Genomic DNA, 13,920 nt, shown 5'->3' with positions numbered 1-13,920 from the left:
AAGAAGGGATGAAGTACACAAAGTTTTAAAGCCATCCAAAATACAGAGTACAGCAAAAGGCAAAAAATCCAGGGTGACCACGCACAAAAGGTGGATTTTCTACATAAAGCATACCATGCACTTAGTGCTCCATGAAATACACACACACCACTGAGGCCCCTCTTAAGACTAAAAGAAGGAATAAATTACTTACCTTTGGTAACATTCCATCTGATGGCTAGAATAGCTCTGGTAGATTTCTTAAATGATCCCTTTATGGTCACCAGACTGGATTCAGAAAATGTTCAGTAGCAGTACTCCATCACTGACACCAGATGGCACCCTTCGATTTTAGCAACAGAGCCTCACAACTCTACTCGGAAAAAAGTACAGCATAGAATGGGCACTCCACCATTGGAGAGGCCAGTTCCCTTTCTCTTTTTTCCACATCATCCCTATCGAGGACAAGCGATATAGAGGACAAAGCCAATAGGAACCAGTCATAATCACCATAAAAAACATCATCAATAGAGGAGGTGGGAAGGTCTCTAGAAATCTGGGGGAACTATTGTACCCATCAGATGGAATGTTGCTGATAATAAGTAACTTGTTCTTCTAATTGATAAGCAATGCTGAAGATGTCTTAAGTGAACTACTCCATTAGTATTCTTAAAGGAGGAGTGTTTAGGATATCCAGAAAAAAATGCGTTAAGAAAGACAGCAACATCGTTCTACTGAAAAGAGATTTTCTTTAATCTTCCAAAATAAGACAAATGTGGTTTGAGAAGGAGTGGCTGGAGGCCCAAATAGCTGACATTTCAAAATGGTCTAAAATGGAACACCCCTCAGATAAATTACTGCCTCTAAGAATTTACAAGGGACTTGGAACATATTTTGTTACAGGGTAAATGAGAAATTACCAGAGTAATAATAACCAGAAGTCCCAGTTGGAGAGTAATTCCTTATCTCTCAGCGGTATCTAATTGTTTAGTCTGTAATCCATTTAAGCGACGCCTGTGGGGTTACCAGTACACTCGGTATGAGATATGCCAATGGGGTGGTTGTCGATGTGGTATTAAGAAGGCCAAATCGGGGCACTTTATCTCTCAAAAATGTGGTGAAGGGTGCATATGGTGAAATCTTGAAGTTCCCTCACTCGACCGACAGCTAAAGAGTGTGCAAGGGGGAAAGACGTTTGCGGGCGAAGATATTTTAGTGGGCAGCGAAGCAATGGTTTGAATGGCAGTTCAATTAAAAATGCAAGTACCAAATGCAAGCCCTACCGAGCAACTCAAAACAAAGCTGGAACGAATTGATTCTGAAGTTCATTTCAAAAGTAAGTGACGACAAGTAGTTTGAGAAGAGAGCCCTAATTAAAGGAAAACAAGCAGGCTGAAAGAGCAGAGACAATCCTTCATTTCGCCAAAAGTGTAAATTCTATTAGCTAGAAAGGCAGCCAACTGAAGAATGGGGGTTCCACCACACAGAATGGATCCAAACCTTTATTCTGGCTGGACGTAGCAAATATGACCCATTTACCAGAGTAAACTGCCTTAGTAGAAAGCTGGCTGGCCAACAGGACGATGTTTGATCCCTAGGAAGATAGAGCGAATTCCAAGTAGGTAAATTCAGAGGGGCAGATTTACAAGCCCCTTGCGCCACTTTTGCGTCATTTTTAACATGGGAAAAGTGACGCAAAAGTGGCGCAAGGGGTTGTAAATCTGCCCCAGAGTCTCCAGACTGGAATGTAGAATCTCTTAATTGTACTATGAACGAATATCCTCCCAGGGCAGAAGGCAACAAGGCAGTTAGATACTCAGATGTAGAAGATTATCTTTGCCTAGGCAGGTGCAATTAGAATCAAAACAGCTCAATTAACTCAGATCTGTTTAGTGACCCTCTGCAGTAAGGGTACAAGAGGCACAGCACAATGCAGGGGAAAGATTCAAGAAATCGAAAAAGCATCACACAAAGAATCCAGTAGAGAAAGCTGACTAGAGATGTACAATGGTAACCTTTCGTTGAAAGGTTTTGCAAACAGATATATTTTCAGAAAGCCCCTAGCAGGAAGAAACAATGTAAATCCTCAAGCTGAACCTGCCCTTTGTGATTCTGCTAAGGTAAACAGGTGCCAAGCTATATGAGCTGTTAACAGATAAAGTCTTGCTTTGCTTGAGGGCTCATTATTAGAGACGCATGGTGGCTTCCTTACTCATGAGAAGTAGCCATATTTCTCCCTGCTTGGTCGTACACTGAACAGCTACTGCCTGTTAAGATGCGGGCCTACTTCTCCTGAAGATGTGTAACCTTACTGTTCTGAGATGGAGAATGTTCATGTGAAGCTTATGCTCTTATGGTGTTCACTGTGCAAAAATAACAGTTGATGGACAAAATGCAGAACAATGTTATACATTCACCCCAGTACAGAGATCTGGGCTTGGCAGGTCAGGCTGGACTGTTCCCATGGGGCACAGGGTCAAGACTGATTTGCATATGGCTGGGTTCAAACTGGAATGGCATGGTGAGCAAAAAAATGATGGATTTAGGCCCAGATCTCTGTACTGGGGTGAATGTATGACATTGTTCTGCATTCTGTCCATCAATTGTTGTTTTTGCTTATGGTGTTCACAGCGCACAGAAGAAAAGATGACACCAGCCCTAGAAAGATGTACCCATAATTAGAGTCAGTGGTGGCTATGGGTGATAAAAAGACTCCCCTATGAACAGATCGAGAGGTAGTATCTACCAATGGAGGACAAAGTTTTCCTTTGACTTGCATCTGGAACGCTTCAAAGGAACTTGAGTACGCTGAGAACTATTTTAATTAATGGCGAACGAAAGATGTGTAAAAAGGGCCACAGCACAAGCTGCAATGGAAAAAAAGATGTTTTTAAACATCCATGCATCGTGTGTCAGGTACCGTTTGGTGCCTGGCACACTGGGTGTGGATGTTCTGGTGCCCCCCAGGCTTCATAGCGGAGGACCAATGGGGACGGGGGACCCGCTAGGGGCCCACAAAGTCCCTTTCCGACAGCCTTTCCATGGCAGTTGGACCACCATGGATAGGCTGTTGAAAAGGGACATCGTAATCCCTACAGCAGTTCCTGTGCAGGCACCAGCCCTATTGTAGGGAACATGTAGGGAATATGATTCGACATACTCTCCGACCAATGCGGGCTGACCAACCACATCATAATGCAGTGGTAGCGCTCTTCTGGATGTCAGACTGATCTCCACCGCCGGCCTGTTGGTTGCGGTCTATCCCTCATCCTAATGAGGCCCAAAGTTGGGATGAGTGACCACTGTATGGAGGCCAGTATACAAGGAAAAATCCATCATGACACAGTGATGACGTTTTTGACTTTTGGCTGGATGAAACTACTCCAGTGCCACACTGCACACCAGGTTCACACCACCCATCACATAGGATGTCATTTAAGGTCACCCAGTATATTGCAGCCCCAGCACAAACACCTATTTGCACAGAGGTCTCAAATATAAGTTTGCTGGCATTTACTCCAGCAGGCAATTCCCAGATGTGATAAAGTCTGACTCCCTGGAGTTGTACCTGCTGAAATTTAACATGTTAAAAATGGATTGAACATATTGGGATTTGCAGCTATTACAGCGGAAAACACACAAATTTGCATGTTTTAAATTTGCTAAGTTTAACCCTTTCCCCTGGGAAACGGAATTTAATAAATTTTATCACATTTGGGTCAAGGCCACTCGGAATGAGGACCTAAGTCGAAGCAGCAGTGACAGTTATAGTGACAGAAGTTGGTGTGGTAAAATTTGGAGCAGTTGGCGTTGTGTCAGTGCTGACAGGAATGATTTCATCTGTGTATGCTAGCTTGTCAGTTTCCATCTCCAGACCTTCATAAGAGAGATTCTCATAAAGTATTGCAGCTTGAGCTCTCAATTGTCCCAATGAGTTTTTAAGTACCAATCTGTTGGGCAGTTAAGAAAGTTGCCAAACTAGGAGAGCTTTTGGAGCCAGAGATATAAAGGAAAGAGACAAGAACAGGAGGAGACTGTCATGAAAAACTCTGTGTTATATCCCCAGGTAGGCCGAAGTAGCATATTTATTACATTGTCCTCATGAACACACATTTTCCAAGCTGTAACCTTTGGCATACATATGCGCGCATGACAATGCTGGATTTGTTCCTCTGAAACTAAACTTGTTTTATATTTTGCTTCGCGTAACATTATCACAATGCCCTGAACATCACGTACAAGGGCTTGTTCTCTAATGCTTACAAATGTCAGCACTATTATTATCCACGGGGCAACAAGACTATCTGGATATCCATAATACCGCTAATCTATGCGTACATCGCAAGGCTGCTTTCTACTATAAAAGATGAGCATCCTGACCGGTTGCTAGAGGAGGCACTTCCGCTGACACTGAGGTTCTGTGCATGCTGAGAGATCACCACAGAGCTGCCTAACATATTGTGAGGGGTGTCTAGCTCATGACCAAGACAGGGTCCTTCACTCTTTCCCATCAGGTAATGGGGTTGGATCGTCCCTCGTGGGGATACTTGGCTCTAAACCTACATACACTCTAGGTACACTTAAGTAGGGTTTGCCTCGCAGAAATACACTATATCACTGCTTTGTTTATATGCCTGCATATATCCACTGTTTTAGCACCATGGTAGAACCCTACCTACTATTTACACTTTTGGTGCTTTTAATCACGTTTATCTGCTTCTGTCTCCTAATCATTGCAACACACGTGTTTTATGCAAGAATAACATCGGTTCAATAAATGCTTTTGAAAACGTCCCATTGTGTATTCTCTGTATATTTCTCTGGGAACCAGTGAGCATGAGTGACTGAGAGAAAAGGTTCTGTACTTTTTCTACGATCCCTGGGGTATCAGGTTTGTCATGTTCAGTGGTTGCCAGAAACCATTCGCTACCTAGTAAGGTTAGAGGGTGTTTGGGTGCACTGTGAGCTAGCTGGTCTGTAGGTCGACATATCCTGCGGATGTGTCTGGAATCAGTCTTGACACCAAGCCCTTAGTTTATGTTGTTCAAATAATGTGCAGGTCCTAAGGATTGTTAGGAACTACAAAACATTAGAAGATCGCCATTGCAGATTTAATTTAAAGTAGTTCAGATTCTGGAGCGAGAGAAGGTTGTTAAACCACAGATATGTATGGCTAAACTTCTGTCTGATTCTTTTTCGGAACATGTTGCCTGGTACTTCTAAAAAGAAATACAGAGGGCACATCATCTTTCATTAATCTCATCTTCAAAAATAATGAACCATGACTCAGGATTATTAATCTTGATAATCACTTGCAAAATGAACCACTGCCTGCCCCTCAACTGAAAATCTGTAAAAGCATGAGGACCCGGGTGAGAAAACTTAATGACAGTAATGAAGGCGAGCTTCACTGTGGCCTGGCAGAGGGGCCATGCGGTTGAGTTCCCTCACCTCCAATTGGAGCTGGGGAACTGCAAGAATGGAGAGGCAGAAGCACTGCCAATTTATGACAGTACACCCATTCCAACAATCTCTAAATGGCCACCCAAGTCATTTTATAAAAGGTTCACATTGGGTTTGTATGTATTCTTGTTGAAGTCGGAATATTTTTTTGATCAAGGCCACAAGATCCTATGAACTATGAACATAGTCAAGACTAGCATTCAGAAAGCGATGTTAATCAATAGATTCCAGTTTTATCTCACAGAGAAAGCCAAACATCTAGATGTCTTTGAATGTGATTAGGCAAATAGACCAAAAATCAATCCTGCAAAATCTAGGAATGACTATCATTTTTTTCAGATTCCTGATATCCCACAAAATCTTTTGCCTTCGGAATTTGCTTACTCATTACTACACTTTTCGCTACAGACACCTTGTATGATGTCTGCATAGGAATAAAGTCTGTGAAAATAAAATGGACACATAGGAAATGGTAACCCATCAAAATTTTATAAAAATGGTTATGTGTTAGTTCATGTTGAAATAGTTAATTGATCACAAAACAAATGTTTATCTGGAAAATTATCTGATTAATCAAGGAACATCCAAAGGCATATTCGGAATAAACAAATCACTCAACTGACATTCTAGAAGGCACTTTATATTATTTGTGCTAGTTTAATAAGTTGTCGCCACTAGCCTCATGAGTGAATATATGTACAGAATAATTGCCAAAACCTTTACAATCTAACACTCTTGCTGTGAGATGTAAAGTATTAAAAAGCACATAGAAAAATATATAAAACACAATGGGAGAGATGAGGTAAAATTCCATTTAGAAAAACTGCTAAAATCATCTCCTTTGTGTGATCACTCAGTGGTCAACTTCTCATTCATTCACTAGAAACAAGTAAATGTTTTGATCATAGTGGCTGCACATTAAAGGATTATTGTCAGGACAAACTAAATTTTAATGAACACAACTGCTGTAGTGGCATTAAAGTTCCCCTGTCGTAAAATACATCAGCCAGGTTCAATCATGCTGTTTCAATAGAGCACTATGGGGCATATTAGCAAGGAAGTGGCGGAGAGATGTGTTAGCCTTTTTGGCTTAATGCCTCCCTCCGCCACCTCAGAAAACAAAAGGCTGCACCATATTATCAAGGATATGGTGCAACCTCGCGTTTCCCCTGCGATGGCGCTAAATTTTACAACTTAGCTCCAACGCAGGCACCCCTGCACCAGAGTGCAAGGGTGTCTGTGAGCAGGGAGGTTTGTTTATGTATAGGAAGGTGTCCCTTCCTGCACATAAACAAATCTAAAATGCCAGTTTGTAACTTACGTGTGTGCTGCTTCATGCAGCACACATGTAAGTTACAAAATGGCATTTTTAACAAAGGTTTGTTTATGTACAGGAAGGGACACCTTCCTGTACATAAACAAACCATGGCATTTTGCTTTTTCCATGTGTGCTGCACAAGGCAGCACACCTGGAAAAAGCAAAAAAGAGGAGAAATAATGCATTTCTCCTCTTGTCGTCATCTTAAGACCAGGATTTTCCTGGTCTTAAGTTTGGCGCTGCCACATATTATCGACACCCTTGATAATAGCTGGTAGCGTCGAATTCAATGGGTGTTGCGGTGGAACGTCCACCACAACACCCACTGCACGCCCCTTTCACACTAAATTTAGCGTGAAAGGGGCACTATGATCAAGGCAGTGTAACGCCACTTAACGTGGCTTTAAGCCACGTTAAGTGGCTTAACGCTGCCTTGATAATAGGGAGCTGACCCTATCGCCACCACGTTGTCACAAAAAATTACGTTGTGGTGGCGATGGGGGCTTGATAATATGCCCCTTTACCTGAAAATTTCCCTCTAGAGCAGAGATGAACTCTTTGAGAGTGGACCACCACATGGCCGGTGAGTGGAAGCACAGCCTCTGTTCAGTCTGGATGTGTGACAGCCTGTCTATCTATTTCTGGTTGAAGTAGTAGTCATGCAGTAGATACACCTAAAAGTTTAATCTCCAGGGGATGTGGCCACACAAGATGGCCGACAAGACGCGTTCCTAAGAAGCTCCTTGTTGGCCCGGGCCTAACCCATTGGAATCCTGCCACCTGTAAGCTGTACCAGCGATTTGGGAGCTTGAACCTGAAACACCCCTACATACTTGGGCGGCGTTTCAGTCCCAGTGCTAAAGCCCTGGCACCAACAACCTTCACTGTACAGGACTGAATCGCACGTGGCAGAGCGGGCCCAGCCACTGAGTAGCACGTCTGGAGGTATAGGGAGGCAATGCGGGTGGCCTCTTCTGAGAGTTGTGGATGGTCCCTTGACTGTGTGCAGGCAACCTGTGGGCTTGGTATTCCTGAGGCCGAGAGGACGGAGGAGGCTCCCTCTCTCCCCTTTTACCCTGAGGTGCTGGCGGATCCCGCAAAGAGAGTGTGGCGCATCGCTGGGCGACCTCTGCATCGGGCATGGCATCTGTATTGTGACTACTGGTAGTCTTGAGGGGACCAGCCCTGCCTGCTCAGATTCTGCATCAGGAGGTGGCAGCCCGTCCCTCCCCTCGTTGCTGATCCAGTGAACTGCTGTGAGTGCCGGCTGTGATTGGACCGTGAAGCTGGGGCAAAACGAGCTTGAGGCCTAATGCCAGCTACATTGTCTAAGGCGCCCACTTGTTGGTGATGTAGGCGGGTCCCTGGTGATCAGGGTGTCTCAGGCATTGGAGGCTCACCACACTCTATGACTGGGATTCCTAGATCCCTGCCGGACTCGCTGTGAGATTGGACCCTCTGGTGAGTTCTGGCCCTGGGGGATTGTCTGAGCTGGTCTTCGGGGAATGGGGCAACATTGACTGTAAACCTAGGACATGGTGCCCCCCCCTGCTTCCTCCTCTCTTGGTTGTACTACTGGAGGTCCTCCATCTGCGAGATGCTATTTTTGATGGCTCCCCTGTGGTCCTCTTGGTGTGCCCCCTCCATCTAACCCTCCATCAGTTTATGGGACGTGCTCCCTGATTGCAGGAGGGCATCTTAATTCTATGGACCCCCACCTGACTCATGGACTTCTGCTTGGGCCTTGTGGGTGACAGGCAGGTCTGGATGCTCGTACTTGGTGGAGGCGCCCAATATGGATGAAAGGAATTTTTATGAGGGGATGCAGGACATACTGGAGGATAGTCTGGGGATTCCTGTGATATGGTATGGAGACTTCAGCTGTGTCTTGGATGGTAAATGAGTCGCCACCCACGAAGGCTGGCAAATAAGCCACTGATGACTGGCTCACTTGCTGCAACCACATGGAATCTAGTTTTTTGGATGGATAGCGAGTGCTTCACCGAGAGGGCTGCTACTACACCTGCCATTCTCTAAGTCATAACACTTATAGCCATCTGGACCGCATATTGGTGGCTTGTGTAGACCCTGTGGGCTTGGGCACGATTACTCACCTGGGGCGGTTCCTCTCTGATCACGTGCCAGTGTTGCTCCTGTTGTGGTGGGGTGCTGGTCCTTGCCTGGTTCGAAGTTCACACATGCCCTCTGTGCTCCTGACGGATGCGGTCTGCAGGAACTCACAAGCGACCACACTTACTATCTAGAGGCTAACTGGGGGAACACCATCACTAGAGCTAGTGAATAGTAGGCTCTTAAGGCAGTTATGAGAGGGACATGCATTTGTGGGGTCCGAAGATAACTGGAGGCTGACATTAAGGTGCAAGAGCAATGCCATAATTCGAAGTTGGGCTCAGTGCAGGGGTGAGCCATGGTGAGGCGTGCTCAGTGTGACCTTCAGGGGGCTGTGGGACACTCTGGACCGGGGTTTACCAAAGTCGGTCCTGGAGGGCCAGTTCCATGCCAGATTTTTAGCATATCCACATTTAGATTAATATAGTTATCTTAAAAATCTGGCATGGATCCGGCCCTCCAGGACCAACTTTGGAGAACCCTGCTCTGGACAAATGTACGCTTAAGACATTTTGCCAATGATTGCAAAGGGAGGGTGATAAGTCTGGTAAGCTTCTAGCTTGGATCCTTAGGTGCAAATTACAGCCCCCCCGACCTGTGTCGCCGTGCCCCAGATGGTGACAAGCAGGCAGGAAATTCTTCATATCCTTGGAGCATATCTCCACACTGTGTACAGAGCAGGAGGGGTGGGTCGTCTGGGAGTGCTGGAGATGTTTCTTGCAGGGGTGGGTCTGCCACACCTATCACCAGAGTGTTTGTGAGAGCTAGATGGGGATATCACCCTGGAGTAGTTGGGTGTGGCCCTCAGTGATTTAAATACATCTATGGCACCCAGTAGGGATAGATTTCCTATTGAATTCCTTCAAACTTATTCCTCTGAACTTAAGGGGAAATCATTGAAAGTTGAAAGTTCTTACATAGGCACAGAGACGTTGATCCTCCCACCCTCCATGCATGAGGGTATAGTTTGACTTATGCTAAAACCAGGGAGGACCCAGCAGACTCCTACTCACACCTGCGACTCACCATTCTTAATTCAGATGTTATGGGTCTCTGAAAGTTGTTGATGATGAGACTATGAGGTGACATACGAGGACTGGTGCATGAAGACCTAGGTTCATGCCGGCTCGCAGTCGGGGTTAAATCTCTGTCGGCTTAAGCGTGTGCTTCACTAATTCATTGCTGACGAACGGGAAATGGCTCTAGTATCTATAGATCTGGAGAAGCCTTTGATACCGTGGAGTGGGATTATCTGATGGCAGTGCTGCGGGGGATGGGGTTTGGGCCTATCTTCTATGACTGGGTGAAGCTGCTGTACACGGACCCAATGATGCGTTTTTAGACCGGAGGTGAACTATCAAAGGCCTGGTCAGTAGGAAAGAGCACCAAACAGGGCTGCCCTCCTTCATCACTCTTACTCGCAATCGGCATTAAACCCTTGGCATTACTTTTATGCAAAGAATTGGATCACTGGGGTATTCAGGAGGTCGGTGGTGCCAACCATGTCATCTCTCTATACGTGGATGAGGCATTGCTGTACGTTCATTCTCCTGAAAGGGTGGTGCCAATCCTGATGAGGCTACTGGTGGACTTCGGAGAGATTTCCGGCCTACAGGTTAATATTAGGAATATGTTGGTATTTCTTCTTGGGAGACTTGTGGAGAAACCTCTTGAACAACTTCCAGACTTGGGGATCCACTGGGACACCTAGAGCTTCCGATCCTTGGCATAATGGCTACCGATACTGACACCGGCTACAGGCGTATGAACATAGACAGGGTCCTTGAGGGTCTTGCTAGACCGATAGAGCTCTGGAATAGATTGCTTCTGCCAGTGATAGAAAGGGTGGCAATAGCCAAGATGTTTGTTCTTCCCCACTGCCTCTACTTAGTGCAGAACTCATTGTTCCTACTTGGGTCACAAATCTTTTGCAAGTTGAATAGCCTATTGATCTCTGGTCGGGGGGGGGGTGCGACATAGTAGGGTAGCCCTGTTGGTTCATTAAAGGGACATTGAGGATGGAGGCCTGGGTCTTCCGGACATGCAACTATATTACTTTGTGGCTCACCTGCAGAATGCAACACGTTGGTTAGTGGAGCCAGACAATTGGGAAAAGAGGCTGTCCTGAGACATGCTTGGAAATGACACATTGGCTCAATTATTAATGGGAGGGGGCTGATCTGAGTACCCTATCCCGTACTTGGTACGGCACACTACTGCGATATGGTGGTACAGTGGTCAAGAGGGTGCTACGTAGAGCACCTTTAGACAGGGAATTGCGGCACTAGGACCTGGCACTGTTTCAGGCAATCGAAACTGGCATGTCCATTGATCAGTGAAGAGCAGGTCAGGTAGTGGGTGATCTATATCTAGGGGAGAGGTTTTTTCCTTCACAGAGGCCAGTGAGGTGTTTGGCGTGGGACCGGGCTACCTCCTGCATTATGCTAAACTGGAGCAAACAGCAAGGAAGGCATGGAGTGAGTTCCCAGCTGCACTGCAGCTCTCACTGGTTTTATGGAGAAAATTCAATGGGGGGAGTGACATCACGTAATTACTCTCTTCTATAAGTCTCTTAAGGGGGACATGATACAACCTCCCTATAAGGCCAGGCGAACATGGGAAGCGGATCTGGGGAACTCGTGAGAACAGTGTCCTGTTTAAATTACTAGACTTTAACTATTTGCTCCGCACATATGTAACCCCTTATCAGCTCATCAAGATGGATCCCACTAGGGCAGTGAGATGTGCATGGTGTGGGGTGGTGGGGGAATTCTTTCTTGCCTGGGCCTGTACTATAGTTCAGGGATTTTTGGAGAGAGGTGGTCCCTAGGATTGAGGCATCCACTGGCATCAAGATCCCCTTGCACCCGGGGCTTGCCTCCTGGGTCGGTGAAGAAACCTAACAGGCGGAAGATCCCATTCAGAGTCTCCCAGCTTGCACTTTTGCTGGATAAACAAAGGGTGGCCATTGGATGGCTGGGAACTAAACTGCTGCAGATCTCCTTCTGGTTTAGGGATTTACTTGTGCAAGGGGAAGCAGAGGAGCAACACATGCATCTTTCCCGACCAAATGACAAGGCTGCAGAAGATGTGATGACATGGGGAGGCTTCTAGACAAATTTACTTATATGGGGATTTCAGATTTGGATTCTGGCTTGGAGGATGAGGCGTGACGTCCACATGCTCTGTATTGTTGTGACCAGGTGATGTGACAGCTAAGTGTGGTAAGGTTCAATACCCTTCTGTGAGTCTTATTCGGAGACTAAGACAGAGTGCCCTGGTATCCTTTACAATGTGTGGTCTGGTTGCATTAAACTGCCTTTTTTGGAAATTCTTTTTGTACATGTCTATTGCAATATTCCAGTGGTAGATACAGTGCTAGTGCATGAGACCTTTGCACTGCTTGTTATGCTGTTTTTTTTATCGTGTTGCCTAATATGAAAATCCATGAAACAAAGTTACATTTTTATTAATCTCCCTGGTATTCAGTTACATTTGCACCAGGAGTTGCAATTTTATGAACAGAGCTCAGATTGATGATCCTCACTTTAGTGAGGAAGTTAAGATCCTTCATCCTGTTTACCAGGGAAGCACAATTGTTGTATGCTTAGCAAGTAGAAGAAGGAGTAAGGGCAACACTAAGATAGATCTACAGTGTGAGCAAAACCAGATTTGGAAAGAAGATGAACATGATAATATTATAATGGCCCAAATTTGAGGAAACAAAGACATGCCATTAAGGGGGAAAGGAGTCAGTAACTGATTTGCAAAGTTACATGAACAACACAGGATCTAAATTCTACTAACCAACAGAATAATTGCCAGTACGCAAACTGTGTACAATGCTTTGAAATTTGTATAGTTTTTCCCAACACATCTAATGCTATAAAACATGACAACATAATGACTTGAAAGAGCAAGCAAGAATGTGTGAGGTTGAGGGGGTGAAAGAAAGACAGAAAGAGTGGACAGAGTGAAAGAGAGGAAGATCAAAGGCAATTTCTGGACCAGGGGCTCACCTTCTGCTTCACGTCAGAACTGGTTTGGGTTTCTAATCGAATGCGAACTTCCTCTTCAAGTCTAAGCAAAAAAAAGACAGTGACGAAGGAGTAAGGGCAAATCATTACACTTTTGTAGCCACACTTCATCTCACATTTATCTGCTACTAACAAATCAAGCTTAGTAGTTATTTTGCTAATCATTTTCTTCCTCTAACACATAGAAAGTCTGAGTACATCCCTTAAACCCAGTGCCTTGGAAAAGGTTTGGGAGAGGGCATCTTAGTGCTATGAAGCAAAGGTCACAGCATCTATTCGAAACACATAAGGGTCTTCAATGCAGAGAGAGAGCCTGGCTTTGGGGAGCTTGTTTGATTTGTACTATTTGTATTATGTGGTATTGCATTTATAAAGTGCTTACTACTCCAATGTGTGGTGGTCAAGGGAATGCCATGCTATGTCATTAAGGGTATGTGGTTCGAAGACTGTTGTCTTATGTAGGAAAGTGACCATTTTGCATGGTTGCCCCCTAACGTTTTACAAGATACCTGATGCCAAATTGACTTACTGCATGCTGGGATCCTGCTAACCAGGCCCCAGCACCTGTGTTCTTTCCCAAAACTGTACCTTTGTTATCCACAATTGGCATACCTATGGGCCACCTTTAAGTCCCTTGAAAAAGGTACCCCTGATACCAAGGACCCTGTGACCCAAGGAGGCCTCTGAGGGCTGAAGCATGTATTGTGCCATCCCCAGAGTCCCCTCACCATAACACCCCCAACCTTCCATTGCAGACTGGGTATTTTGGTACAGACCAAACTGGAGAGTTGACATGGCACACATCCCTGTGTACTCGAATAAGTAAGAAAGTATGCTGTTCCTAAAGAGAATTATTGGTGAAAAAAGAGATAAATGAGTCCCTGAGGTCAGGAGGAAAATCCTCCTTTAGGAAAAAGACCCTCACACACCCAGCAGACTAGCTGTCATATGTCGTCAGCATGTGGCCCAGATGTAAAGTGTCATCATCGGGTC

General features: G+C 45.2%; 1 protein-coding gene across 1 annotated transcript in view; it reads right to left on the bottom strand.

Moving 5' to 3' along the window:
* LOC146833291 (uncharacterized) overlaps positions 1–13,920 on the bottom strand; it is a 315,536-nt gene that overhangs the window by 269,180 nt on the left and 32,436 nt on the right. Inside the window, exon 2 of the mRNA XM_085601001.1 lies at positions 12,910–12,970. Within this exon, the coding sequence (XP_085457127.1) occupies positions 12,910–12,970 (61 nt within the window). The remainder of the gene's footprint in view (positions 1–12,909; positions 12,971–13,920) is intronic.

Source organism: Triturus cristatus, chromosome 4_2 (assembly GCF_964204655.1).
Source record: "Triturus cristatus chromosome 4_2, aTriCri1.1, whole genome shotgun sequence".
Lineage (NCBI taxonomy): Eukaryota > Metazoa > Chordata > Amphibia > Caudata > Salamandridae > Triturus > Triturus cristatus.
Note: the sequence above shows the minus strand (reverse complement) of the source record. Positions and strands in the feature narration are given on the sequence as shown.